Genomic DNA, 27,950 nt, shown 5'->3' on the forward strand with positions numbered 1-27,950 from the left:
TTGTTATGTTAAACTCTGTAATTTCGTAGACCCAAATATTTTTGTTTTCACACGAGACAAAAAATTAGAGATAATAATTGCTTTGGGCGAAAATATTTCCTGTTGTAAAAATCATAACTTAAAGTCAAATAACTTAATGATTCACCAAGTTGTAAGTATGGAAAATTTGGGTTTTCAAATCAGTCAAAGTAAAATATGACTCAAAGGCTAAAAATCAAGAAAAGACTTATTGCCTTCGTAAAACGTTAGCCTTAATGCTATTTAAGGTAATATTCATAAATAATTTTTGTTGTAATGGAGTAAATTTAAATATTTATTAAGTAATAACATTGTTAGTTGTTATTACCTCTAAAAAGGTGTTGAGAAAATTATAGTTGTGCGTTAAACAGTAAATATAAATCAGGCTTTTTCCGTAGATCAACAGAGGAAAGTTCCCTTGGCAGATAATTAATAATGTTGATTTTGCATGAGCTGGCTGATCTACTGAGAATGCTTTTCGAAGCGAATACTTCACTTGTAGGGTAAGTACTAACTATAAATGACTGATCATAACAGTTTCCAAGAATCGTTAGCCACTGTGCAAAATACACTTGTGGAAAACTGCAAAGTCAAGTGCCAAATTGCAACCAAACTCCCTCACAAAGCCTTCCTCAATAAATGCTATTGAAAAATTGAAGATAAAAATTAAAAAAAGTAGTTCCAAATGACTGTCATTGCGGAGTGTGGTTAAATCTAATACGAATGTGACTGGCAAAATGGCAGTAGCATCTTGAAATTGGACAGGGAATCGTGAGTTAGCCAAGGTCGTCCGGTGTTCTTGAGTTCTTACCGAGTTCTTGAGTAGCGAAAATTGCACAATTAAGTACGGGTACTAGCATTGCAAACACGTCGTTTAACCTGTGGCTGTCTTAACCTGGCCCTAACCTTTGGGGCGAGACCAGCTCCACATTACCTCAACTCTAAATTACCTGAAATGAAATTTCACTGGTGATGCGATGCCCGAACTAATTGCAGCTAATTGAAATGCACACTGGCGACTGTTACGAAAACACTGCTCAGATGACGCAGCTCCGGTGACAAATTGGCCGAGACGGTGTCTCCATCTTTTTTTTTTCCAGTGCAAAGTGCGTGAAAAACCGAGTCAGTCCTCCAGGTGGCGGCGATCGCTTTAGCCAAATATTTATGCAAATTTCACATTTGCCGCAGGAAGAGCACAATGTCACGTCAACACCCGCCTCAAATGTGCCATGAAAAATAATAACAAAATCAAACAAAAGCCTCATTACATATCCCCAGCTGTGCGTCAAAACAAAACAACCAAAGATACAGATACAGAAACTCATAAATATTCATTGTTTTTTTTTTAATGTGCTATTATGATCTAACTTTTGATTTCAGTTCCGGACAAGAACTGATTCGGTAGCAAACAAATTTATTTATAGCTTCCTTTTTACTTACTTTTAAACTAATATTTAACTGCTTAACATACAATCTAAATGTTTTACTTTGAAATTCCTAGGAATATGGAGTATAAACTCAGCTGAAGCATTATTTAAAAGTAGGTACATGCTTTTTTTTATTTTATATGAACAATTTTTATATTAACAAACTATTGATATAATATAAATTGTTTTGTATAACAAAAATTAAATGTTTAAAATTCCAACTTCAAGTAACATTGTGTTCTGTGTAAATACAGATCGTATAAGGAGAACAACCTAAATGGATTCCCAGGGCAACGCGGCATGGACTTTGCAATAACGATCTCATTGTCACTTGTCACAACGCGATCAGCGAGATCTGCATAATATGCTAATACTTTTTTCTTGTTTATTGTTTTTTTATTCGAAATACATTTCTTTCAGCACACGCTTCTGAAAATCTACTGGCCGAATGAATGCCGTTGGCCGCTTTGCAATTCCCAGGCCGTTCGTCCGGCCAATTTATCAAACATTGCTTTTACGACTTTGTGGTGCTTGTCAGGCAATGTACAACCCAAATCCATTAGGTTTTAGCAGAAGATAATAAACCTGTACCCCTATTTTTAGACTATTCTTTCGGCCAAAAGCCCGCGCCCATTCATATATTTTCTCGTGGACGGCACGTTTTGTTCGTTGGAGTTTATTGGTGAACATTATTAAAATTTTTGAATTTAACGAATTTGTTTAACTTTAAAAAAAAAATGAATAATGTAAATGGAAATATTATATATACAAAAAGCAAGTTACCTTTTTAATTGCAGTAACAAGCAAAAAAAGAAGGTTCTAAAAATATTCTATGCAAAACTTGTACAAAATGATAGTAAAAATGGTTATTGACCAAAAATCCCTGAGAAAATATATTGTTAACCGCGCTGTTGTAAAACATTAATAAACATGAACACAGAACGAATGGTCCATTAAAACGTTTTTTGCAAAGTAGCATATTACATGCGACAAACCTAGAAAAAATACATAAGAGTTAAAAACAGAAGTCAAAATAGACACCAACATTCCTTAGAAGCTACCAGGGCATTGTCCATCCATAAAAATGTTTAATTCACTGAAAATAGAGAACAAGCCAAGCAAAAAATTGATAAGCCATAAAACTACTTGGACCGCAGAAATTAGCAAATAGTTCACGTTCCCCCAACTTTTTCTCCTCGCCCACGCCCGAAAATTTTCGGTGATATTTTTTTGTTTGGTTTTCTATTTTGGCGCAATAGCATTTCCGTACACTCCGGGCCACAGAATCTTGGCCGCGGGGAAGTTGGCTTAGCTGGCTGATATTTTTTTGTTTGGTTTTCTATTTTGGCGCAATAGCATTTCCGTACACTCCGGGCCACAGAATCTTGGCCGCGGGGAAGTTGGCTTAGCTGGCTTAAAGAACTCGTCACCAAGTGCTTGGCTCTTTTCATTAACAAGTCGATCATGATCGGCATCGAAAAGACGGAGAGCCTGCTTAGAATTCTGGGGGAGATCGCAAACCTGATTGGGTTTTAAAATGCCCTCGGCCCGTCCGCAGATTTATATATTTCGGGGATTTCTATTCTCGACTCTTTGCTGGTGTGTAAGCGAATTTGCATAACCAAGCATGTGTTTCCAGACAGTACTGGTTGCCAATTAAATCCTGGCCCGGCAGAAGACGCCACTTGGCCCTTATTTTATTTCGGCTAGTGAAACCAGTCGGGCAACTCCATAAAACAGGGGGCAGCTCATTTAACACCCAGCCAGTCAACGATATCAGTCAAGGCGAATATAAAACAAAATACCCCCAGAGATATGCGTCATTAACCCAATCAAGAACTTTTGGTGACCGACAGACAAGAGATGCCGTGATTAAACTAAGGAAATAAGTCGTATGAAAAGATCTGTAAAAAGTTAGGAGCGTGGCTTAAGAATATTCTTTTTAATGCTTCTAGCGATTTACTTATCTGAATATCGAGTTGCTCGGCCCCCAAGTTCTTGGGGGACAGAACAAGTTTTGGCCAACACGAGACCAAAGCTGAGCTCACGGGATATAAATATAAACACTGGAATCCGAAAAGAATGAATTATGCCCAGTTCCAGACTCGCATTTCCATTTAACCTCATGACCCTTGACTGGATGTGGACAAGGTTATTGATTTCCTATTATTCGCTTAAATCGATCCCCAAACCTTAAATGATATTCAAAATTCTCCGCCTCATTACACGTTACGCAGCCGGTGAATTTGGCCAGACTTCCGCTTCGAACTCTTCCGCATAGATGTAACAGTAAACAAGTTGGGAACCGGACTTCTCCGAAGTTCGGAGCTCGCCAGCGGACCCAGCAATTAAAATATGTAAATGAAAACAAAGCCAAACAAAAAGGCCAATGCTGCGCGAAAAAGCGACGCCAACAGAATCAAAGCTAACCTCGTGTTTGTCTTTGCCTGCAAATGAAGAGATGAAGTCGAGACTGCGTTGGAGCCATGACGGAAAAGAAAGACCCGGCAATATGTTGAATACCCTCTCTACCACAAAAAAATACTATACCTTTACTTTCATAATTTGGAAAAACTTTATTCCCAGAAACAATTTGTTTGAAACTTTTAAAAATATGTAAATTCTTAAATAAAGTATAGCACAAGCTAAATAAATACATATTTGTTTTCTTAAAAGACATAATTATTAAAACAGAAAACCGATTAACACAGCTTCATATTTTTCCGTCGTCTTAAAAGGCTTTATTAAGTTTATTAACACGTTATATTCCACATCCATTTTATAAAAATAAATTGTATAGCTTTAACTTAACGTTGCAAAAATTATGTATAAAAAAGATTTAGCTATGGAAAATAACTGATGTAAATAATATTTCACCTTTTGAACTTCAGCTTATATCTTACAAAATTCAAAACACCTGACCAGTTAGTTCAGTTAAAAAGTGAACCCCGAAATCGATCTGCTGTCTCGACTTCGTCTTCAGCTGGCTGATTAAACATCAGGAAATACAAAATGCTAAGCAGGCAAAAGCAAATTGTAACAGGGCCCAAAGTCAGCGGCACAGCAAACGAGTTCTCAGGCCAAAGGCAAAAGCTAAGCTTTTGATAAGCGGCCAAAACTCGTTCGCATTTTGACCGTTTTTTTTTTCTTTCGAGTCCGAGGGTGAGGAGAAATAGAGGAGGGTTAAAGCCAAATAGCCCCATTGACTGATTATTGTTATTAATGCGAATGCGGCGGAGTCTTGCTGGTTTTTCGCCATTTGCATTGACATTGACTTTGACCGAGAAATTATAAATCGGAGCCAATGTGACGCATACGTGCGATATCTGGTTGCGTTTATGCGGCGCTTGGTCTTATGCAAATGCAATATAAAGACTGCACTTTATTGCCACTCGGAGGCGAACTGGCCAAAAAAAATTGGCATGCAGCGAGGTAATGCATTTATATTCTGTTTCCTACAATTTATGGTTCCTTGCCTGAAAAATATGGAAGCCATAAATCTTGTGGAAGTTCTTGAACGCATAATTATTACCCTGGACACACTTGAATGATTCACCGAGCCACGCACTAAGCCACTGACCCACCAACATGGTAACCCAGCAATTTGCCAACCCATCCACCCACCGCAGAGATTCGGCATTCAGTCATTGGGTCAAAGCCATCGATCGTTCAAGTTCAAGCCCCAAAGAGATTAGAAAAATTACTTAAGACTAGATCAAAAAACGACATTGACCGGCATGTCATGGCACCGGCACACAATAAAAATTAGAAAACTTTAGTGGCCATTAGCAGATGTGTCGGTTGGTTTATTTGCAACTTTTAGCATCGCAAGGGGCCAAAACTTCTGCCAATCCGATTCGATCCGATCCGAAGCGATCCGTTGGTGCCGAGAGCTAATGCGCCGGCGCGCGTCTTCGCATTTCGTTATTGTCTTCTATTTCCTGGTTGGATCCGCGTCGCTGACGACGATTTAGCATTATCATGAATTAATTGTTGCATATTATAGCGACAAGCATTGACCTCAATAGTTGCGTGATTTGATAAACACTGCATACGTGAAGCAGAACGCGAAAATAAATGCGAATTTAAAGCTAATAACTTTTTGTCGGATTTTTTCTCTAATGCATTCATATGTGCTCATTAGAAGCGGATCGGCAAACAAAGTCAAAGTCTAACTTCTTTAGCTGCAGCCATCGTATATTCACAAAAGGTGTTTGGCGACCTAAAAGTTAGTTTATATGAAGCTTGACTGTATAAGCAATACCCTGGTTACACATTCATATTATTCTTTACTAAATGCTAATGGCAAATGTTTTTTGCTTCGATGACTCGGCTAAAATTCAAATTAATGAGATATTCAGTTTCATTTTATAGCTCTGGGCTTAATCCTAACCAATCAAATGGAGCTCACAGCAATTATAGCATTGAATTTAAAAACTATTTTGGTAAAAGAGCTAAGATCAGCAGAAAAGCCGTATTCGAACCAGAATCCTTCCAAAGCTTTCCTGAATTAGCTTCTTAAATTATAATAAAGTAAAAACTCAAGATTAAGAAAAGTTCAAGGTTTGAAATTTAAATAAAAAAAAACCGTTATTTCTAATACACAGTTGCAGTATTTTTGTAAAATAAAACAGTTTATGTTACTAAGAGAATATGAGTAATTGGTATATTCTAACGTCCAGCCTGCGGTCACACTAATCTGACTGTTATCTCTTGGAACTGAACCGCATCTACTTTCTTTGAAGAAACCCCATTGTTTGTGTTTTATTTGGCGCTACCCCCTTCTCCACCCGGCATCTATCGTTGACATGGAGACCGAGCGGACGACCGCCTGCATTTAGTGTCCAGCCAGCGACAAGCGATGACAGTTTGGGGCATAGAAGCCATCACATTGAACGGAAAGACGGTAAAGGAAAGTTGGGAGCACCCGCCGCAAAACGGTGGATATCGGATAATTCCGGAAGCGGGAGCCATGAACTCGGTGGAGCGCTACCGACAAGAATGGACGCAGCTGCTGGAAAACCTTGACGCAGAGCCGGAAACTCTCCGGCAGTCGGCATTCGCAGGAGACCTCAAAATGTCCAAGTTTCGGAGTGTCCATTGGGCACTCCTTTTGCGTGTTCTGACTTCGGAGCACAGAACCTGGACATCCCAGAGGCTCCAGCAGCGCGTAAGGTACGACAAGTTCCGGGCGGACTATGTTCGGAATCCCCATCAACTAGCAGTGGATTGCAACGATGACCCGCTGTCGCAATCGACGCAAAGCGTCTGGAATCAGTACTTCAGCGATCAAGAGCTATTCGCAGTCATCCGACAGGATGTGGTGCGCACCTTTCCGGGCGTGGACTTCTTCCGCAAGCCATTGGTGCAGAATGCCATGGTAAACATACTATTCTACTACGCCAGGGAGCATCCGTACATGTGCTACAGACAGGGAATGCACGAGATCCTGGCCCCCATAATCTTTGTGGTCTACAGCGACCACCAATCTTTGCTGCACTTCAGCGAGCTGGCCAAGACAGACATCAATCCCACGCTGCTCGACGTACTGGATCCCGCCTATCTGGAGGCGGATACTTAGTACGTATAACCAATTATATAAAATACCAAAGTGTAAATGCATGCCCTTTTTATAGCTCTTTGTTCTCCCGCCTGATGGCCTCCGTGGAGTCGTACTATCGCGTCTCGAATCTGGTCTCCACTCCCGGTGGCCATATCGAACAACGAGCCGAGGTGCGTCGCAGTTTGCGGGTGCAGCAACCCAATTCTTATCGCGCTACCCACTCCTCTTTCAGAGCCCCGGGGACAATGAGACGCCGTCGGAGGCGGAGGTTATCAGCCAGCTGAACTTCATACGGGACAAAATTCTCGCCAAGCAGGACCAGCACTTGCACCACTATCTCCAAAAGATGGAAATCCCGCTGCATATATTTGGCATGTGAGTTGCAATAGAAAAATAAACGTTTTTGTTACTAAACATCTCCGAATTTAATTTTTTGCCCATTTATATGTACTTATATAAAAGATGATGTCATCCAAACTATTTGTAATTCCAACCAACCATAATAATATACCCGTTAACAAATGAATTTCACAGGGGATTCCATTTGAATTCAAGATTTGTTTTGGTCCATATTAATTATTGCTAACAATTTATAAAAAAAAACTTTTGGACTGCTAAGGCGAAACTAATTTTAAATGAACATAAACTATAATTACATAATTATTTACTGTATATTTACTTTACTAAATTATTCTTCTTTATATAAATCTTTTAAGACGCTGGCTGCGGCTCCTCTTCGGACGGGAGTTTATGCTTTTAGACCTCTTGCTTCTGTGGGATGCCATCTTCGCGGACAGTGATCGCTTCGACCTGCCCAACTACATTCTGGTCGCCATGCTGGTGCACATCCGTGATAAACGTGGGTATCCCCGCCTGGTACTTCCCGGTTAAAAGATATCATAACGAATTCCCATTTTAGTGCTGCTTAGCGACTACACCACATCACTGACGTATCTAATGCGCTATCCAGGAAACGTGGACGTTCATTTGGTGCTGCGTCACGCTCTCTACATGCTGAACCCCAAGCAGTTTGACTATCCATCGAACGCCTTCACCTGTGTTTCATTCACTAACAACTCTGCCGGCAAGGAAGTACCTCCTCCAACGGGTCAACGCTCACGAACCGTCTCTGAGACCTCATCTTTGGCAAACAGTGGCAGCCAAATCGATAGGCAAATCACCTTCATGCAGGAGCGCAATGCGGCGGATTCTTCGGCTTTAGCCAAACTACAGGATACACATCGCGTGGCCATGGACGGCTACTTGGAGAATGTGAGTGTACTTAAAGTATATTTTAACTATTCTCTAGAATAGGATCGAGATACACAAAAAAATTAAGTAAATGCAGTCTTTTGAGAAGACCGTTATTTATTTAATTTAATAAGCGTAAGATAAATAAATACTTTAATTTATTTATATATAAATATATCATTTTTTAAATATTTTAAAACGGTTATTAGGTTATATCCCTGCATTCCCAAGACACCAAAATTTGATCAGAAAAAGATCCAAAATTTTTATAGATAAATTTATCATAGAAATACACCAAAATACCTAGTTAATAGCAATAAATTAAATTACTATTAAACTATATTCTGCAACTCCCTGCTGTAAAAACATCTAATGGACGTGACTAACTTTTTATTTTTCAGAGTCCCGAGCTTCTTCGGTTGGAGTTAAAAAATGCCCAAACAGTTATTAAGATAGCCCGCAGCAAGTTGCAAAACTACCTGGGCACAGTGCGCCATCATGTGGGAAAGCAGGCGAATGGAAACGAGGAGCTCAGCCGGACGCTGGACGGGATCGAGGAGCTGTGCAGCTTTCTGGACGTGAAGTTCATGTTCCCGCTGCACACACGATCGGCGCCCATCGATCAGGCGCTGGAGGCCAACGAGCAGAAGCAGCTGAACACGACCAGCTTCCCGCCGAGAGCGACGCCCACTTCTACTCCCACAATCACACCTCTTCCAACAACTGCAACCGGTGGCTATCAGATGCCCGAGAACGCCTTTATGCACAGCTCTATGCGGCGCCTCCTCGGAGAGCTTCGGGAAATCGAGCTTTCTACGATAACGAGCGACGAGAAACCAGGCGAAGCGGTGCTGCAAAACGGATTGCCAGCTGCGGAACCCCAGCAGCGAAACCAAAACGAGTTGAGCTGATCCCAAAATCATCTCCTAACGACTGAACTTGAATTTAGACTTAAACTGGGCAGCCACAAAGTGACTGACTCCGAATAATTGAAGATTATCATTAAAAGACATACACTTTAAATATATTTTGGACTTGGGTAAGTCTGTAAACCTAATAAATCGATCCAATTTTTAAAGTGTTAAAAAAAAAAAAAAAATTAATTCTATTTTACTGGTGCGAAAATATTTTCAAAACTAACTGGCTCCAAATTCATGGATTCCTCGAATATAACAGATTCGTTAATAGGGGTCAATGAAGAATGGTTTCTATGTTCATCATCTTGCAAGGAACTCCTTTGGTGTCTTAACTTGAGATAACTATCTTGCTCGCAAGTATTCATCGTTAACATATAAAATATCTGAATTCTTGTGAATTTAAACAATGACAATGACAAAAACTATAGCTATAAATTATTCGTTATTCCTAAGAGTTCTATGGTCTGCGGTTGTTGCTCAGCAAAGCCCGGAAAGTGGTCATCTGAGTGCCGTTGCTGTTCTGACCCCCGCGCATTATTGGTGTCGATGTTACATTGCCTGTCTGCTGATGCTGCTGCTGTTGTTGCATCGGCGACTTGGTAATGGTGATCATCTTGGAAGTGTTACTGTTGTTTACCCGAATCTGCCGGAGCATGGCCAGCGTATTGCCATTGCTTAAATCCGCCTGTGGAGTAGTCGGTGCCTCCGAGGAACCACTTTGGCTGAGCCGCACGTTTCCGTTAATCCGACTGGTTGTTGTCAACTTGTCCAGCGGCACGCAACGCACAGAATCCGTGTCGTAGTGGCTGGTCACTTTCACTTGCGATGAGCTCAAGATGCGGCGCAGATTGTTCGGCAGATCCTTTTGATTTCCGTTGATGGTCACCTGTGTGGTGGGGCCAGCGCTTGCTGGCTTAGTCTGCACGGACTCGACTTCGTTGTTATTGTTCTGCAAAGCCTGTTCATCGTCTTGGATGGTGATAACATTGGAATGCACATCTACATCAGCTGGAATGCTTGCAGCTGGAACAGACGGAGCTGAAGGAGCAACAGAAGTAGTTGTGGAAGAACCTGTATTAGGCGGCGAATTTCTTTGCATGGCTCGAACTTCCAGGCCACAAACAAGCTGCATTATTTTCGCCTTGCCCTCGGCAGCCAAATCAGGCGGCAGGGACTTCATGGTTGGTGCAATACTATCGAAGAAGAGATCTAATACGTGTCGGGGCTCCGGTGACTTTGTCTGTGCCATCGGTGGTGGCGCCTGCGCCGCGGTCTCGTTATGGGCGGCCGCTTCCCGTTCCAAGGTTCGCAGGCGGGAAACAATATCGAACGAGGAGCAGATCATGTCCTTGGCCATGTCCATTTGCGAGCGCTCATCCTGCCGCTTAGTCACGGAATCGCGCAAAGCGCGCAGAATACGACGCACCTCCATTGAACGTCGGGATCGCTTCGTGGGTGGTTCCGCCGTGCTGTTATCGGATCTATTGAGAAACAGGGTCAGTACCTCATAGCTTCATAACATCAAATTAGCCACTTACCTAACGCTAAGATCGCCGTCGCTCTCTTTGTCCAGACCAGACTCCTGCCTCTCCGCCTCCGCAGTGGAAGCATTGCTAACCGATGGTGCATTTGCATTAGTCGCCACACTGTTCCTGTGTCGCTCCATATTATCGGCGTGCTTGCGCGAGGCGTCGTGCTGACGTAGATAGAAGACCTTGATCGGCAGCCGGGTATCGCAAACTCGGCAGTGGCAGTGGTTCTCGTCGGTGGAATCCGGGTCCAACCAGTCGTACTTGGCCTGCAGCTCCGCCATGGCCGCCTTCATTCTGGCCTCTCCGCTGGCTAATGCCGAAGCTGTGGCTACCACGGCGGGGATCTCCACTCTGCTACGAGCAATATCAGCAGATGGCCCACCATTGCGCTTTCGATCGATACGCAGGCGAATGTGTCGGGAAGTCCGCTGATGCTTCGAGGCCCACTTCGAGGAGGGCAGATAGAGGGATACCTCGCAGAGCTTGCACCACGCGTAGTTGCCACGCTGCTCGCTCTTTTTATACGAGAGCCACGGGAAGCGACCCTTCCACACCATCACCTTGCCCTTCATGGTTGCCGGAATGGGCTTGACGAACAACTTTGACGCGGGACGGGCTGGTTTTTTTGTCACGGTACCAGAGTCCGTGTTGCTCTGCGCATCCGTGTCCTCCTCCTCCTGTTCGTCCTGCTGGTTGGTTCCAGTCTGCGTAGCCGGTGGTTGTTTCAATTGATGTACCTTGTACTGCTTCATGAGCTTAGCATGCCGGGCACTGAACTCGTGCCTCGCCTTCGCGGTTTCGTTGTGGAAGCGCACGCGGCAGAACTTACACATTTGCGTCTTCCGATCCTTAGAGTAGCACAGCCACGGATAGAAGCGCATACCCGCTCGAATCTTCGCCTTTCTAGGCTCGACACCGACTTTTGCGGCAGAGCTGCAATCGATACAAAATTATAAGTATTTAATGATTTAGAAGAAACTTACACTCATGACAATTGGTAAAAACGATAGTTTACTAAGAATTAATTTATCGGTTACTATTTAAGGTTCTCTGACCGTCTCCAAACATTGGTAGAAACAATATTAAACGAGAGAAGAGGGTAATAGCAATACTTTTTACTATTTCAAGTATCTTTAAAGCTTCATAATAACAAACCTACCCTTTGCCGGCTTCCTGAGTTTCCGACCAGTTGTCATCATCCAAGTCTTCGGTGCGCTCGCTATCTGATCTCTCCGACTGGGCACCCTCACTAATTTGCACACCCTCTTCCTCCTCAGCGTCATCGTTGTCGCCGTCTCTTTTCTCATCCAAGCCAGCATCTAAGGCTGCTTTGGCAGCAGCCACCGCCGATGTGTGCTTCTCGGACTTCTCGTGGTTCTTTCTCTTGATCTCCGAGTTTCCATACATGAACCGCTTACGACAAATGCTGCAGTAGGCGATGCTAGGATCGTCTGGATCGGCGGTTAACCATGGATGCACATCGGCGAATACGGCCCAAATGCCACGATCATCCGAAGAACTGTAGATTCGGTAGATTTATAAGTATGCGATGCAAAAACTTTTCAGGAATACCCACCCCTTCTCCTGTGGTGTCTTTAGCTTGTGACAGTGAGCATTGCCTTTGCAGTGCCGAATGAAACTAGTTATAGCCATCGGCGTATCGCAGAGCGTGCACCGGCATTGCTGGGGATTGGTGTCCGGGATCAGCTCGCACCACCTGCTGGGATCCTCGTTCGAGTTCATCTCGCCGTTCATCATCACTACGGTGGTTTCCTGCGCATCCTCAGTCTCCCCTTCCGGCTCTGATTCCTTCTCCAGGTCGATGTCTCTCTCAATAGCGGCGGCATCGTTGGTGCTCTTGCTTCTCTTTCGCTTGCGGCTCGGCTTATCGGATTCCAGCTGCCGCAGCGCCTCCAAGTGACCTTTCGTGGTCTCATGGCGCTTACGCAGATAAACAAACTCCACGTTCATACGCACGTTGCAGACGCGACACAATCCAGTGGTTCCGGTAGGCTGGGCGCGCTCCAGCCAAGGATGCCAGCGGAGCCATCGTAGCCAATTGAAGTTGTTGAAAGCCTCGATCTCAGTAACGCGTTTCTGCTTCATGGCGGCCACATAGCTCTTTGTGCCGAACTCGTGCTTTACCTCGTTGTCACTAGTTCTATAAGAAATCGGAAAACAATAAGTTATGTCTAAGAGAGGCGGGTGAGAGGTGAGAAAGTAATCTGACATTTACTTGAGCGCTAAACCCGCCACTTTCCACTAGACCATGTATTGTTTGTAATCCAGTCACGACACAAACAAAAGAGATCATTTAAGAGAGTGAATGTTATTGCATGAGATTTTCTTTTGCACTGGGTGAAAATTACTTGAAAAAAGATTTCTTTCTGTTTGTCCATGCTCTTAATAAAAAGGCAAATGAAAACATTACAGATTTATTTGAATCCTGGGATTTTTTTGGATTCAACAGGTGATATTGTTGTTTATGAAACTATTTTTGCGAATTTCGAGACAGCAACAAGTAAAGATGAGGAATAAAGATGAGATGTTGATCAACTTTTTAGTCCCAAGAGATAACACTTACGTTCCGCGGGTCTGTTCCTCACTTTTCTTGAACGCTAGGTAGTTGCACTCGCGCTCCTGGTGATAAAGCGACATGTTGTGATTTTGGATGTGCTTGGCACGATTGTTTACGTTGATGTTCATGTTACAGTAGAGGCAGAATGCAAAGGTGCCGTCAGATGGCTCGTGGAGAATCCAGGGCCATCTCTTCATCCATATGAGCCAACGCTGTGCTCGTGGCATCCTTTTGCGAATTGATCCGTTGTTTCCGCCGGTGCTGCTTTCATCCACGCTGAAGTCATCATCGTCGTCTTGGCTGTCCCCGCCATCCTGGTTGTCAATGGGCTCCAGCAGACCCATGGGATCGTGGTAGGAATGGTTGCTCTCGCCATCGCTTGATGGTTCGGTTTTGGTGGACATGGTGTCTGGTTCCCGGTCGGGATCCTCCAGCAGGGGATCCTCGGTGGTAGCTTTATCATCGGGGTTGTTTAGAGCGGACTGAAGCTCGGCCACCAGAGGTGCATGGTCGTAGTCCATGATATCTTCACTCCCACCATCCTCCGGCGGTTGTTCCGGTCGCTCTTCCTCCTCCACTTCCATCTCAGCGTCTCCGTCGTCATCGTCCACCAGGATGACCAGCGGGGCCGTCTCCTCGACGGGATCCACCTCCACCACCGCTCCTCCTTCGACATCCATGATTTTCAGTTCGTGAGTTGCCGATGCTAACGATTCGGAATTTGCGGACGCCATTTTGAGACCGGCGTCAGTCGAGTCCTCAAGATTTGTCACCTGTGGGCCCAAAACCTGATCCATTACCAGGTGCTTAAGATCGCTGGTGATCCAGGCACTTTGCTGATTACTTTGTCAGCCGTCGCACACCCACTGCATGCGTGGTAAACTTAAAATAAATTACCGAAAATCGAAAGGAAAACTCGAATTCGCAGTCGCGGGGGTAAATAGTGTGACCGTTGGCGTTGCTTAAACCGGCGGGCAATGGGACCATATGCTGAAATATACCAAAAACTACCAAGCAATGTAAGCCACCGTCTTCTATTGGCCGCAGTATTGTTTTAATATGGTGATGATATATAACATGTGTTTCCACAGACATTTATGAATGTTATTTTGGTAAATGTTTACAAGTGCGGTGCACGGTAAATACAGCATAAAAAAATAAAGTAAAATATGGAAACGATGTGTTTTTTTCTAAAACTTCGAAATCCGTTGGCGGAGAGTGAAAATTTTGCACCGTTTTTTTGTTATTAACAATTAAAGATTCGATTTGTAGTACAAATTCGGATCTGAGTGACCGTATTTGCATGTGATGTGCCGATTATTGCAGTCGTCTGGTGGCCGATTATTGCAAATACGGTCACTCAGATCCGAATTTGTACTACAAATCGAATCTTTAATTGTTAATAACAAAAAAACGGTGCAAAATTTTCACTCTCCGCCAACGGATTTCGAAGTTTTAGAAAAAACACATCGTTTCCATATTTTACTTTATTTTTTTAAGCCGTATTTACCGTGCACCGCACTTGTAAACAATTACCGTTATTTTTTTTATAATAATATTAATGTTAAGAAGGAAAAACAAATTTCACATACATATCAGATTCACATATCATCACTACGGTCCGAAGCGGGCTGCTAGTTTTAAATTAATTAAAGGGGTGACAACTCTACATGCAGGTTTGAAACGCGTTTCGTGGAATTTGAAGTTATTTTGGCACACGGTCATACAGCACTAAATTTTGTTTATATTTTGCAAAAAGACTTCCCCAATGGCCAACCTTCAGTTAACTCAGGAAAAACTGTGAGTACAATAAAGTAACAGGCTAGGAACTTTTGCTTAAGGACCATATACCCCCTCAGAAACGCCCTACGCTCCGAATACAGGCCACGCCGTCCATGCGCCCTGTTGAAATACCCTCGTCCCAAGACCAAACCGGAATACCAGGCGATATATCCTTGGCTCCTTCCCGATGAAACGGATCCGCACTTTGTGTTTTGCGCCGTTTGCGAGTGCAGACTCAGCTGCAAGAGATCGGATCTTGGAAAACATGAAGGCAGCATAAAGCACTCAGAAAATGCACAAAGGAAATCCCTTCCAGCCAAGTTAAAAACGGAAGCAGAGGGTTCCAGTTCCGGTGTTATGAAGTGGGAGTATAATGAGGACGAAGAGGGTCTGCTGCCCTACGGAACGGATCCTCCCGATGACGAAACTGAGGAGGAGGAAGGGGAAGCGGACGAAACCGAGGGAGATTGCGAGGAAGCCGAAGACGATGAGGATCAATCTCAAAAACTGGAAGCCCATAACGATCTCGAGACGGAGCCCGTCTCCAAGCAGCAGCGTCGCATCTCGGAGACGGACTCCCAGCATTCCGGCATGCTGGACTATTTACCCCTGCACGTGACCATCAATGAGTTGCCATCGAATGTTCCGCCCGTCTGCTCCTCCTATCCCACACCCTCCTCATCCGTTGCAACAACAGCAGCTCCGCCCTGCAGGATCACTATAAAGAAGGTTCCTGCGCCATCTACTCCACCCACCGCGGTTTGCCAAGCGCAGGAGATCAGCTCAAAGGCCACCATCACGCCCATCCACACTACGCCCTCTTATGCCGCCCGCCAGCTGCAATCCTTTCAGCTGCAGCCTGTGTCGCCGGTAACGCCACCCCGGGATTCCCTGGAGCTCTTCTTCGACAGCATCTGCGCCACCGTCAGGAGCTTGCCACCCAAACTGGCCACCGAAGGCAAGATACGAGTGATGCAGCTCATCGGGGAGCTGGAACTACGCGCCCTCGGCGAACAGGAGGCGACATCTCAATCCGCCGGACATCAGGGTCATGATCTCACTGTTAGCTTCACAGGCGGAGCAGCCGATCCGCCCGGCAGTGGTCAGCAAAACTCCACGGTGGCCTCCACCACCAAGTAAACTAAAACGGAACCGGGTAGCGATTCCTCTTCAGCCTCAACTTGAGAAGTAAAATTACCTTGTGCTTTCGTTTTTGAGTTTGTTAATTGACTTTCTTTAATACATTTATTTATTAGTTGTTGTAGCTCTTCGTTTTATTTTTCAAAAAGTTAATAAAATAAACCATTTTAAATCGAAAATAAAAATTAGGTCAGGCACACTTTTCTTTATTTTTTGAACTAAGGTAAGTTTTCGCATTTTGCTATCTAAGATTAAATTTTTGGCGGAGACTTTAACAAAAGTTATATAAGTTTTACTGCCGTAATTGTTTTGGTCATTAAAAGCAGGTCTCAAAACATTTTTATAGGTGCTTGGGTATTTAATTACTATAAAGAATTAAAATTTTTTAAGACTTTTTTGATTGGCAGCAATTTAAGCATATCGGATATATTTTTAACTTGTTACTAACTTGTTATCTATATCAATTAGCAATTATTCACAAGGGAATTCGAATCGGGGCTGGTGACGTAAGGTGATAAAAAAAGTATTATCAGCAATGATATCGTCTAGTAATTCGACATATGATCTATATTAAAAATAGATCATTTACTACGTTATCAGAAAATTTCTCAATTTAAATTACTATTTTTTAAAAGTAGAATTTTATCTGGTGATCAATCAACGTCTCATAGAAAAATGGAATAAAACTAGGTTTATTTATAAATATTAGTTAAAAAATCTTTATTGTATAAAAATGATGGAAAACAAGAGTTATCTGTAAGGCACTTAGTTTATAAATATGCAGTGGATCCCCGTTTTAGAAGGCCGCTTTTCCCTCCAGCATGGCTTTTCCGCAGTAGAACGGAAATTGTACTCCCTGGAGGAGAATGTCCGATATGCCCTGCAAAAGGTAGCAAAACGAATCGGTTAGTTATGTTTTTGTGGAAATACTGGGTTGGGCATACATCGGGGCGGGCTATCTTTGCCATAAGCCCCGTTTGTGGGTCTGATAAGTCGAGCAATGAGTAATTGCCTAAAAATCTACACGGCCCGATAAGGAAAATGCCTCATGCAACTAGCAGGTGAGGTTATTGAATCACTCCTGATTTTAAGCACACCTAAATAGCTCAACCCTATAAATGATAAAACTTACCGTAAGGGCTGGAATGCAGGAGGCGAAGGCATAAACCCATATGTAGAAAAAGGCGCAGAAGAAAGCGACGAAGAAAGAGACGAACCAGAAGACCAACAGCCAGAAGATAAACCACAGTGGATTCGGCATCGTGATGAGTGGTGTTGTTTGTTCAGAGCGATTTGAGCTGTACGATAAGATAAATACAATGGATCTTGTTTAGTGGATGTGCAAAACATGAATCTTATCAGTCGCCCTCCAAGTGGAGCACATCCCATTAAAAACTTAAGACTTCGGAAATAACACTTGAACAAAGGAACCTTTTTAATGAACTTATTACAAAAACACTTGTTGTTAATTAAATAAATATGATACCTATTTGAAATAAAATCAGCTTTTTTTATGTTTTCAATCTATATAAGTAATTATTTGTTAACTCTTATTATTACTTTATCAATGTGCTAATTTAAGATAGTGAATGTCATAGCTATACAAGCAATTAAGTCCTTCAATAAACCCCATTTGTGTCTCATCAACTTATTTAAAAATAGATCTTAGTCATATGCAATTTTAATTACATTTGCTTTGAGTAACACAAGGTATATAAATGTGCAAGTGTTTCAAAAGAATTAAATGTATTAATTCGGATTAATCTAACATCTTTAATATTTAAAAACTAAAAAACAAGAATCTTTCTTCTTCAAACACATTGTAACTTTCAAAATATTTGATTTAAATATGCATTCACACAGGTTTTCCCCTTAAACTGCATTTGAATGGCTTTCTTCTGCATTTAGATTTCACTTTTGAGTTCGTGACAAAAATACGAACGACAGATTTGGCTTGGTTTTCAAAACCGAATTTAGAAACACTGACGTCAAAACTGATATTGCCCAAAAAAAGGCAGCTGGGGAAGTGTAAGGCCAAGACCTCGGCAGCAAAATTAAAACTGAATTCCATACTCAAGTGCTGATTACAGGCCCCTCAAAACAAATGTCGTCATTATGCAAATCGCAATGCTAGTACTACACTTAATGGGTGTGTCGTCTTTAGTCATTCATTCCTAACTTAAGTCATCACGAAAGCTATTGCAGATCGCCGACAAACTGGTTGGCACAATTAACACTCGGAGGAATTCGAATTAATTAGCCCAGCCGAATCTGAAGCATACAAATGTCAATTAATCGGCGTACGCTAAACTATGCGTAAATATTTTATAAATACTTTTTACCGCGCACCCACGTAAAAACGAAAACAACTTAGCATCAGAGAGCTAAACCAAACAATAACAAACCAAGTAGAGGATCGGAAATCGACGTCCGGAGAATTCGAGAATTGGAAAAAGACTGCAAACTGAGACTCGAAAAACCGGCGCAACAAGTTGCATGGCCCATAGTAAAATACAATACCCCAATGAGTGCGAGTGAAAGGGGGTTTACTAATAAGTGCGAATGAAACAGGAATAGGGTGGGTGGTTTAAATTGTTCTTAGTCAATCACTCCACCATCGGTTGTTATCTTTGATTGTAAGTCAATCTCGTCCGCTAGAGGCGCTTTTATAAACCCATGCAAACAGTAACTTTACATTTAACGTTTTCCCGGTAAATTTACTGAGAGAACCCGATTGACGAGGACCCGTTGATCGTTTAGGTACCCGAACGTTTTTGCCCTTGAGTCCGTTAGTCCATTTAGAATAGTTACAATGAGTGAGGGTGAAAGAGTGTTAAGTGCGAAAGAAGGAGCAGTGTGTAGTTTAACTCTTATGTGGTGCATAGGCCTCAAATTGCTGTGTTCACTTATGACAATAAGTCAAAGCTATTCTTATTTGAGGATTAAGTTGGAAAAGCATTCTGACGATCATGTTTGTTAAAATCTGGCGCAACAAGTTGCAGGGCAAATTGCGGCGGTGTTGTAGCACATCGCTCTCAAAAAGCTTTTACCTGAGAGGGTTGGTTCTAAAGAATTTGGATCGGTTGTAAATGTAACAATTTTGTTAACGCAAGATTTTGTTATTACAAATAAATAAAAATTGTATTTTTTTTTTGTATAATTTAAATAAAAAATAATAAAAAATATAAAAATAATTCTAGAATAATCATAAGATAATAATTTTAAGTAGAGATAAAGGTAATCATTTTTTAAGAAACCAAACGTTTAGTAGTTACCATCCGCTTTCGATTTATAACTTAAAAGAAATAACGCGTCATACAATCATAAAATCCTGCGCAATAACACACAGTGAATACCCCTATCGCCAGAGTTTATCAGTTAAATGTTTAGACATTCCGTTTATGCCTTTTAGCGCTTATCTTACCCATTTGCCGCATTCCGTTTCCCGGCCAGCAATCAATCGAAGCTAAGAATAAAGACTTTTCCAACCTCAGCTTCGTTTTCGGTGAAAGCTCTCCGCTCTTTCCCGCCGCAAGAAGAATTTCCACCAGCCGAAAACTGGTTAACTGTTATACACCCTCGTTACTAACAACAACTGTGCACACAGCTGAAGGCTAAAAGCTTTATGCGGCTGCTTGTCAATGTTTTCATATCAAATTTCCTATAATATGTAGGCCCCCTATAATCCCCATACAGGTGTGTGTGTGAGTGTGTGTTTGTGAGCGGCCGAAAAGTTTTCATCCCGGACGCCGACGCCGCATTTTGCAGCTGTTGTTGTGGTCGGCTGCTGTTTTTCTCCGATTTTCCGCATTCTGCTGCGAGTCGTCGGTCACGCTGGTTCCGATTTAGATCCGGTTGAGCAAGTGCAAAGAATGTAAAAAAACTTATAACTAAAATAAAAGATAAAGTTAAAAATGTTTGTTAAGTCTTTAAGACGTTTATCGGATTTAAAATAATTTGTAAAAGGTGTAGCCTACTTTGCGGCTCAAAACAGCTGCCTGTTCATGTGTGTGTGTGTGAGCGAAAGAGAGCTGGCTGTTTGAGAGTGTGTGTGATACTGTCTTGAAACGTGTGCGATCGATTTTCGGTTGTCCCATGAAAACAAATCAAAACAAAAACCTAAACAATATAGAAAATATTTATAGAACTTTGGAATTTGTTTATTTTTGTTTATAGCTGATTAGCTTTAAAGAAGAACAAAAATTTTTCGAGATGAGAGTCTCTCGTATAAACAAACAAAGTGGCCCACTCGAGATAATGAATTTTTTTTTTCACGACCGTCCAGAGCAACAACAAATGCGGCAAAATGTCGCAGGCCAAACTTTCCGATTTTGATTGCGAACAAAAACAAGCTAAAGCTTCTGTCCAAAAATAAAGAGAGAGTGAAGGTATGACAGTCGCTCGAAAGCTGTGAGAAAACAAGAGAGAAAGCGTAGTAACGACAGATGACCACCCGCATAAGTCCCGCTATTTCGTCGAACGAGAGAGAAAGAGCGGGCGAAAGGCCTCGTCCGTTTTTCCCGATGAGCTTGTATGTGTGTTAGTGACTTTCGAACAGTTTAAAGTACGCATTGCGATGCCATTTGGATTCAGTTTAGCTAGAGACGTGTTTTGAGCGGCTGACACATTTTCCGTGTTCAGCGGATCGAGCGGAGTACGCCACACTAGTTTACAGTTCAGTGCGAAAAACAAACCCAAAAAAAAAACAGTAAAAACTGGCTAGATAAAGAGAAGACAACGGTACAAAGTTAACCCAAAGGCAGACATTCATTTCAGAGGGCATAACCCCTTTTCTTTTTGTCTTTTGGCCATCTTTCAAACGAAACACACAAATACACTGGCGTGCATATGGCATAACACGGGCCGAAAAGGATTTTCATTAGCCTGATTGTGTGTGTGATTAAGTGAAGTTTTGGTGAAAAAATCAAGAATTTAACGCAAGCAGTTTCCCCAAATTTATTTGCAGTTTAAAAAAATTGGTAAATAGCAGAATCGGAGAAGTTTTTAAGAAACAAAAATCATAAACAGTGACATGTAGTGAGCGGCTGAAGGCAGCATTTTTAGCGCACAAAAACGTGAGTCTTTAATGATTAAAAATGATTTATATTGTAATCTTCCCTTTAAGAAGTATAACAACCTAATTACTGCATAGTATTTTCTATAAAATAATTCTCATTGCTTCAATTATCCCCTTTTGCTGTTATTATAAAACACTTTTTGAATTCCATTGGAAAAATACAATAAACTAAACTTCCCTCAGAAGTATTGTTTTGGGTTGCTGAATTTCTTGTTTCGTTTTAGCATTTAACGATTTTTGATGAGGTCCGTGATCCGTGAAGTCTTTAGCACACACACAAAGGGAAGAAAAAAAGGGAGAGAGAAAGCGGGAGACAAACAGGATACTCCGGGAAAAGGGAGAGAGTCTTACAAATTCATAATTTGTCTGTTTACATACGAGGAGCTGGTCACTGGTATTGGTGGTTTATCGAGTGGTGCTGCCTCAATGTCCGCCCGCTTGTTCCACCGCCCCCTCCACCCCGCCATCCCACTGAACGAAAGCGAAATTATTTTTTTTTGTGTTTTTGTGGGGCACGTAGGCTCCATAACTTCCGCTCGGTCGGCTCACGCGCACACCTGTACCCACTCTCACACACAAACTTATACACACTTTTTGGCAACTCACATCGAGGACGAGCACATTTAAAATTCTGATGAAAAGACACTTTTACTTTATTCTTTCACTCGATGGCACACGGAGAAAAATACGTATTGTTCTTAAAGGTATTTATAAAGAATACAAAACTGGCAGCCATATGAAAGCATTTATGCGTCCTAAAAAATAAAAAGGCATCACACTCGAGATCAAACATTCTAATTAAAGCCGTGAAACTATGAAGCGAAAATATTTAAATAGATATATTTATTTCATTAAAAATAAACCTATAAAAATCACACATTTTTACGCAGAGCTTCATGATTTATGAACCATTTGAATAAGAATGTTTGCAAACTGTTCTTTTGTCCTATCACACAAATTTTTTTATTACCAATAATTTGTTTAAAAACATTTCAGCAAACAATAGATTTATTTATTTATTTATTTTTTCAGTGCAGGTTCATCGCTTTTCTCATTTCTTTCGATTATTGTGTGCCCGACGAGTGCGTGAGTTCGCTTAATTCGAGTGTGTGTAAATATTTTGCTTGATTCGCGGCAGAACGGAGACTCGCCCTCTCGCACAGTCGCCCACATGTCGCTTAATTCAACTGTCGATTTATCACACTTAACCCAAACACACGCCGTGCACTATACACTATACACTATACACATCGTACTATACGTACTATCCACCATAATCCGCACATTTCATGCAGCATCATCATCATCATCCCATGATCATCGCGTCATCATCCACCGGCGGCTTATTAGGTACAAACGCTGATTAGATGCCCAGATTCAGGCGATTGCGTGCTGGGCTCAGTTTAGTTCGCTTTAGCTGCACTTTCTGTCCTATTCCGTGTTGTTTTTTTCTCGTTATTTTTTGGCTGGGGGAATTTTTACATACCTCCGGCAAAGATACATTTGTATCTCTGTATCCATGGGAGCGCTGAAATGCGACCAACTAGTTTGCTGGGCTTTGGGTGTCTGATATGGTTATGGTTACTTTTTTATGGGTCTGTGAACTGCATTCTTGATTGAGATTTATGTTGCACATATATGCGCTTTTATTACACAATTATTGTATATTTTGTTACCGTTTTTCGTCTACAGCACGAATATTCGTACGTTTTGATTGCGAATTTTAAATAAATTTGGCTTTTTACTTTATTTTGGCGCGGATGTTCGTGCACATCAAATGCAAAATATTTTGTTTCTTTTTGGGCTTTTATTTTGTGTTTGTTGTACTTCGTTTTTAAATTTGGGTTGTATACGAGAAAATAACAAAATGAAACGTTTGTTTTTTGATACCTACAAAACATGTAAGTTATGGTAAAAGCCAATTTAAAACATTTTTTTACATTTCGCTGTCTGAATAGGAAATTGGATTTAAGGCCATAGCATAACCAATTATATATAAAAGACATATAATCTATTATAAAGAGAAACAAATAATGATTTATTATAATCTTTGGTCAATATATTTCTTTCCTGATGCGATTAATTCCGGGCAAACATTTCCACTTTCCAATACGCAATTAACCATTGCTTGGCAATTGAAAAACGCATTTAAATGCCATTTATTCAATTTGTCATTTGTTTGCCTTCAGGAATTAAATATAATTGGATGCTGCGGACTTCCGTTTATCAGCGGTTTATCCATTATCCGACCGAATCCATCAATTCGACGCACAATGCACCCCATTCACTAGCCTGCAATTGTCGAATCGAGGGAAAGTGCAGTTTCCCTGTGCCAAGTACAAAAAATATCTGGCATGAGATGTTAAAGTTAATTGAATCAGTTGCAAAAAAATGATTAAGTCACAAAGAAAATCGCCTGGCGTGGGAACTCCACTCCGGTTCTTTGTGTCGAAATTGTGTTCGGAGCTTCACAAACACAAAGCCAGAGCACAAAACACCAAGCACACGGCAAACAACACTCACACACACCAAAACACACATACACAAAGCGAACAACGCAGAGGCGCAAAGCTTAAAGCGTGAAACACTTGAGAATTGCTTTACACTTTTCCGTTTGCGTTTGGGTTTTCCGCCTTCCCTCCTTATTTCGTTTATTTTTCCATATATTTTGCGGCCCGTCAAATATTACGCTGAACGCTGAAAGCCAAAAGCCAAACGGCAGGCAGCATTTTCTTCTCGGTTGGCAACCAAGGAATTGAAGTTTCCCTGCAGCCCGTTGGGAGTGCAATGCTTTTCCACTCGGCTTTTCCTTCTGCATTTCACGGAGAATCGACAAACTCATAAAAGTCCTGTATTCGTGTACCAAGCGGGAAACACGCGAAAATATGCAAATAAAATGCCATAAAACAATGCGAAGGACAAACAAACAGGCGAGCATAAAAAGCCAGCAATAAAATTGAAACAAAGGGGACAGTTTTATACCCTCGGCTAATATGAATATTGAATGACGAGCTAAGGGAAAGCCAAAGAAAAGTTTCTCATCCAAAAGTTTCTTATTTCGAAAATATATTCCGTAGGATTTATTATACATATTTATTCAATGTGTATCTATTGGAGTAAAAGTTAGTAATAATATTATATTATTTATATACCCAGTTATTTAATAAAGAAACATTTTTATACCACTTTAAAATCTAAAAGTGGCTTAAGCTTTTATACTTTTAATAAGTGTACTTATTTTTTGCATCTACCATATATCCATATATCCTACACTGCATGCGTATTTCATGGATGAGTATGTCCGGACGCGTACCAAAACAAGCACTTGGCCAGCTTGGCAAATGGGTCGTTTCTCGTCCGTTGAAGCAGCATTAAAACGCAATTTTATTGCATATCCTCGGGGGCCTTGGGCCAGCCATCATTGTCTTGAGGGTCCGGCCATGAAGACGGGCGATGACAGTCCCAGCTACCGATTTGAACCCAACCCAAACAAACCTAAACGAAACGAGGCTCACGCAATACAAACGGAAAACCGAGAACGGAGAACAGAAAACCAACTAAGGACAGCAGACAAAAGACAAAAACCGGGGAAGAAGGGAATTGTTTAGCATTAGTTTTATGCGATCCTTTTATTTGTCTGTGCTTTAGCTACTTTTATGGGTTTTCCTGTGGTCCTGGCTTCTGAGTGTTGGTGTTTCCCTCTTGGCCATTGCCCGGCGATAATAACGCGATTTGTTGTCTGCTGCAGTCTCATTAGATTTTATTGGCTTTGCCACGGACAATCGGTTGCAGCAACATGAAACACAGGACACTGAATCCCAAGCGGCTAGAAATCAGTAACTTATCCGCTTACCATGTTGTTAAATTCCAATTTGAGTTAGTTTTATTCTTCGTAAGGCCATAAGGGCTTTATTTAGATGTATATCTGCTCAGTTATTTTCTATAATGCAGAGATAATGCATAAATTGCTGCTATCCGCTTACTAAAAATGGTTTTAAAGTACTTTTATAACCCCTTTGTGGACCCAAATGCGCATCAGTGTATGGGAATATAAGCTCCTGCTTTCTACGCCATTTTTACAGGCAGATAATCACTTATAAGCACGCACACACACATATACACACATGCTTTGAGCCCGTGACGTGTACTGGGAATAAGCCGCTTGATGTGTGTGTCTGTCTGCATGTGTGCGTGTGTGTGTGTGTATGTTAGCCCTGGCGCTCTGGGCATTAAAAGTAACCCAGGGTAAAATAAAAGCAAGTGCCAAGTGTGGCGCATGTGCCACTCAAAGGCAAACAAATGCGAAGTTCTGCTGTTTCTTGGGGAATACGCGGCGTATGCGCGATTTTAGTGTGATTGTATTCGCCCAGCTTTGCCTGTAAATCGCTCGGTAAGATTGTTGTCGTTGTTATCGTCGCTGCTACTAACTTGGCTTTGCTTTAACATGCACAGATTAAAGTTGAATTGCCTTGGCGACTTCAAAAGTCCCCATCCACCTTAATTGGAGAATTGAATTCGATGGATATTCCGTGATTTTCATATAGCAGGTCAAGAGAATATTGACTATTTGCCACACAATCGCATCTTTCTATTTATTTCCAATTAACTCATGAATGTACAAAATAAATTGGCATGAAAAGCCATTAATTTAGTTTAACTTTTTGTCGAGCGTTTTAAAGGCAAATACCGAGATTAATTGAAACGTGAAACCGTAATCAAATTTTAATCATAATTAATGAGTTGACTGAATTTCGACTCGAGGCGGGAACCAATATGCATTAAACACAGTTACATACATATGTGTGCACTGAGCGGAAAATATAATTTTTTAATCAACCCTAATTGCATGAGCCAGACTAATTGACAAGCGCCGAGTCAACATAAATATTAAATAACTCTGTAATTATTGTAACAAATTACAAATTATTGATGCGCGTAGGCCAATTAAAATTCAATTTAATTTCAACGCGTTTTCCGCTTAATTTTTCGCATATTGTTATTGCTGTTGCTGTCGTGATTGCTGTAATTGTTGCTGTGGCTGCAATTTGGCTGATGCCGTAAATTGAATAACGCAGGCAAGTGCACACGAGCGCACACGCCCAATATGATATGGTGGCTCCCCAGTTCTCGGTTCAACTTTCTATGCCCCAACTGTCGGCGCTCTGATTATTGTAATAAGCAGCCCAATTAAAACTCTTACGCTTTTATGAGCATAATTATCGGGGGAGCAACAACACAAGCCCGTTATCATCATCAGTATCATCAGCATCGCAGCCATCAATATTGATTGTTGACTCTGTTGTTTCTGTTGCTACTGTTTTTGTTGCCCGATGATGCGTGTTGTTGATGCACCGATTGCATTATACGGCCTGAATAGCTCAAATCGATTCAATGTTGTGGTTGTACGTTGCACAGGTCGTATGCGCAACGTATTCACAGCACTCCGGATGCTGATGACGTTCCTTGCGATTAATTAACCTGCCTGGGGTAACAAAACGAACAATGTGCCACACTGCCATTCTGGCTGCCTCTTTGGGACGAGATTTTGTGGTCGGGAAATATGCACACACACACACAAATACTCGTATATGTATGCAGGCCTTTATGGCCGTGACGTCACTGGGCAGGCTTCATCATCATTGTGTACTCGGCTGGTCGGTGGACGGATAGATGGTTGCCCTTTGGCAGTGGCGCCCCAAAGGCGAACGCTTTTATTTCTTGCGTCATTTCATATGAAAGCAGCACTCACATTTGACATTTTACAGCATCATCAGTTGAAAAGGGACAAAGGGATCGCAAAGGACCGGCCATCGGGGATTGGGCGATGGGTATTCATAATCATTCAGTTCGGAGAGCCAACTTGCAGTGCCCTCATGGCGTATACTTAATACTCAACCAGATTATTGATATTCTATCAGAGTATTTGTGTGCTCGATACTGATTTGAGCTTAAATTTTGTTTTGGTAATAAGTATTTAATGTCAATCCTAGATTTGATACAACTTAACATTTTTCTTGGTTAGAAAATGTCAAAATAGTATTAAAAATAATGTTTATGCAAAATAAACTTTCATTCAGATTATTTATATTCATGTCGTCCTCTTTAAAATTCCATTACCAAATCGTATTTCATCTGGTGCTTCCACTCCATCTCTTCGCATTCCGTTTCTCTGGAGCGTTTTGCATTCTCTCTAGGTTAACGACTCTATATTTTTCATAACCAACTGCAAGCTGAAAAATACATAAATAAGCTGCGAAACTGCCATAAATTCGAGTCGAGTCGAGACCTGCGGTGCACGTTTTTGGGTCGTGTGCCGAGTACGTGTCCCGGGGACTCCCCAACTCGCTCAGGTTACTTAATATACAACTTTTGGCCCAAAAACACACACAATCGCACACATGGCCTTTTTTCGCGCGTGTGATTGTGAATCGGAGGCAGGAAGGAGGCATGAAAAAGGAGGCAGGAGGCAGGAGCTCTGGCTGAGTTCAGCTCAGCTGCTGTTGGCCGTTGGCTGTTGACTTGTCATTCCCCGATTATTGATTTTTTATTTCGGCTTTAAGTGCAGCACACCCACGGGTAACCCGAGGAGGCCCAAGACATCGACACCAAGGGCGGGGTGTATGTGGTCGAGGGTTAGTATCGTGTGAGCCGGGAGCTCGCCCGAG

General features: G+C 41.7%; 5 protein-coding genes across 10 annotated transcripts in view; 3 read left to right on the forward strand and 2 right to left on the reverse strand.

Moving 5' to 3' along the window:
- The first annotated feature begins 6,138 nt into the window (after positions 1–6,138).
- On the forward strand, positions 6,139–9,170 carry LOC108087242 (TBC1 domain family member 5). The gene is made up of 6 exons (XM_017184538.2): positions 6,139–7,025; positions 7,082–7,178; positions 7,241–7,383; positions 7,725–7,867; positions 7,928–8,280; positions 8,661–9,170. The coding sequence occupies exons 1-6, from the start codon at positions 6,307–6,309 to the stop codon at positions 9,168–9,170; spliced, it is 1,965 nt and encodes a 654-aa protein (XP_017040027.1). The 5' UTR covers positions 6,139–6,306.
- Positions 9,171–9,261: 91 nt separating this feature from the next.
- On the reverse strand, positions 9,262–14,262 carry LOC108087241 (protein suppressor of variegation 3-7). Its single transcript, XM_017184536.2, has 5 exons — positions 13,293–14,262; positions 12,285–12,869; positions 11,868–12,227; positions 10,715–11,641; positions 9,262–10,657 (listed from the first exon to the last, which is right to left on the reverse strand). Exons 1-5 carry the CDS (start codon positions 14,081–14,083, stop codon positions 9,634–9,636), a joined length of 3,687 nt encoding a protein of 1,228 aa, XP_017040025.1. The 5' UTR covers positions 14,084–14,262; the 3' UTR covers positions 9,262–9,633.
- A 696-nt stretch (positions 14,263–14,958) lies between these two features.
- On the forward strand, positions 14,959–16,332 carry LOC108087077 (protein suppressor of variegation 3-7). Its single transcript, XM_017184255.1, has 2 exons — positions 14,959–15,086; positions 15,146–16,332. The coding sequence occupies exons 1-2, from the start codon at positions 15,055–15,057 to the stop codon at positions 16,206–16,208; spliced, it is 1,095 nt and encodes a 364-aa protein (XP_017039744.1). The 5' UTR covers positions 14,959–15,054; the 3' UTR covers positions 16,209–16,332.
- A 581-nt stretch (positions 16,333–16,913) lies between these two features.
- On the reverse strand, positions 16,914–18,689 carry LOC108087079. Of its 2 annotated transcripts, none has more exons than XM_017184258.2 (3): positions 18,614–18,689; positions 17,341–17,506; positions 16,914–17,088 (listed from the first exon to the last, which is right to left on the reverse strand). In XM_017184258.2, exons 2-3 carry the CDS (start codon positions 17,467–17,469, stop codon positions 17,005–17,007), a joined length of 213 nt encoding a protein of 70 aa, XP_017039747.1. In that variant the 5' UTR covers positions 17,470–17,506; positions 18,614–18,689; the 3' UTR covers positions 16,914–17,004. The 2 variants fall into 2 exon arrangements, with proteins under 2 accessions (XP_017039747.1, XP_017039748.1); XM_017184259.2 differs by having other exon boundaries at positions 18,558–18,628.
- A 2,117-nt stretch (positions 18,690–20,806) lies between these two features.
- LOC108087223 (acetylcholinesterase) overlaps positions 20,807–27,950 on the forward strand; it is a 38,005-nt gene continuing 30,861 nt past the window's right edge. For 2 of the 5 annotated variants that reach the window (XM_017184505.2, XM_017184502.2), the window contains exon 1: positions 20,807–21,283. The gene's annotated coding sequence lies outside the window, so the exon portion shown is untranslated. The remainder of the gene's footprint in view (positions 21,284–27,950) is intronic. The other 3 variants (XM_017184503.2, XM_017184504.2, XM_043209258.1) reach the window with 3 other exon arrangements.

Source organism: Drosophila ficusphila, unplaced genomic scaffold (genome assembly GCF_018152265.1).
Source record: "Drosophila ficusphila isolate 14025-0441.05 unplaced genomic scaffold, ASM1815226v1 contig_791, whole genome shotgun sequence".
Lineage (NCBI taxonomy): Eukaryota > Metazoa > Arthropoda > Insecta > Diptera > Drosophilidae > Drosophila > Drosophila ficusphila.

What these genes read in the sequence shown, in the direction of transcription:
- LOC108087079 (XM_017184258.2), bottom strand. Translation starts at nt 17,469, where the DNA reads ATGCCGAATCCACTGTGGTTTATCTTCTGGCTGTTGGTCTTCTGGTTC. An exon ending in CCTGCATTCCAGCCCTTACG is followed by an intron (nt 17,089 to 17,340) that starts GTAAGTTTTATC and finishes TACCTTTTGCAG; the next exon opens with GGCATATCGGACATTCTCCT.
- LOC108087242 (XM_017184538.2), top strand. Translation starts at nt 6,307, where the DNA reads ATGACAGTTTGGGGCATAGAAGCCATCACATTGAACGGAAAGACGGTA. An exon ending in TATCTGGAGGCGGATACTTA is followed by an intron (nt 7,026 to 7,081) that starts GTACGTATAACC and finishes CCCTTTTTATAG; the next exon opens with CTCTTTGTTCTCCCGCCTGA. An exon ending in GGTGCACATCCGTGATAAAC is followed by an intron (nt 7,868 to 7,927) that starts GTGGGTATCCCC and finishes TTCCCATTTTAG; the next exon opens with TGCTGCTTAGCGACTACACC.
- LOC108087077 (XM_017184255.1), top strand. Translation starts at nt 15,055, where the DNA reads ATGGCCAACCTTCAGTTAACTCAGGAAAAACT. An exon ending in CAGTTAACTCAGGAAAAACT is followed by an intron (nt 15,087 to 15,145) that starts GTGAGTACAATA and finishes ATACCCCCTCAG; the next exon opens with AAACGCCCTACGCTCCGAAT.
- LOC108087241 (XM_017184536.2), bottom strand. Translation starts at nt 14,083, where the DNA reads ATGGATCAGGTTTTGGGCCCACAGGTGACAAATCTTGAGGACTCGACT. An exon ending in GAGGAACAGACCCGCGGAAC is followed by an intron (nt 12,870 to 13,292) that starts GTAAGTGTTATC and finishes GATTTCTTATAG; the next exon opens with AACTAGTGACAACGAGGTAA. An exon ending in AAGACACCACAGGAGAAGGG is followed by an intron (nt 12,228 to 12,284) that starts GTGGGTATTCCT and finishes CCGAATCTACAG; the next exon opens with TTCTTCGGATGATCGTGGCA.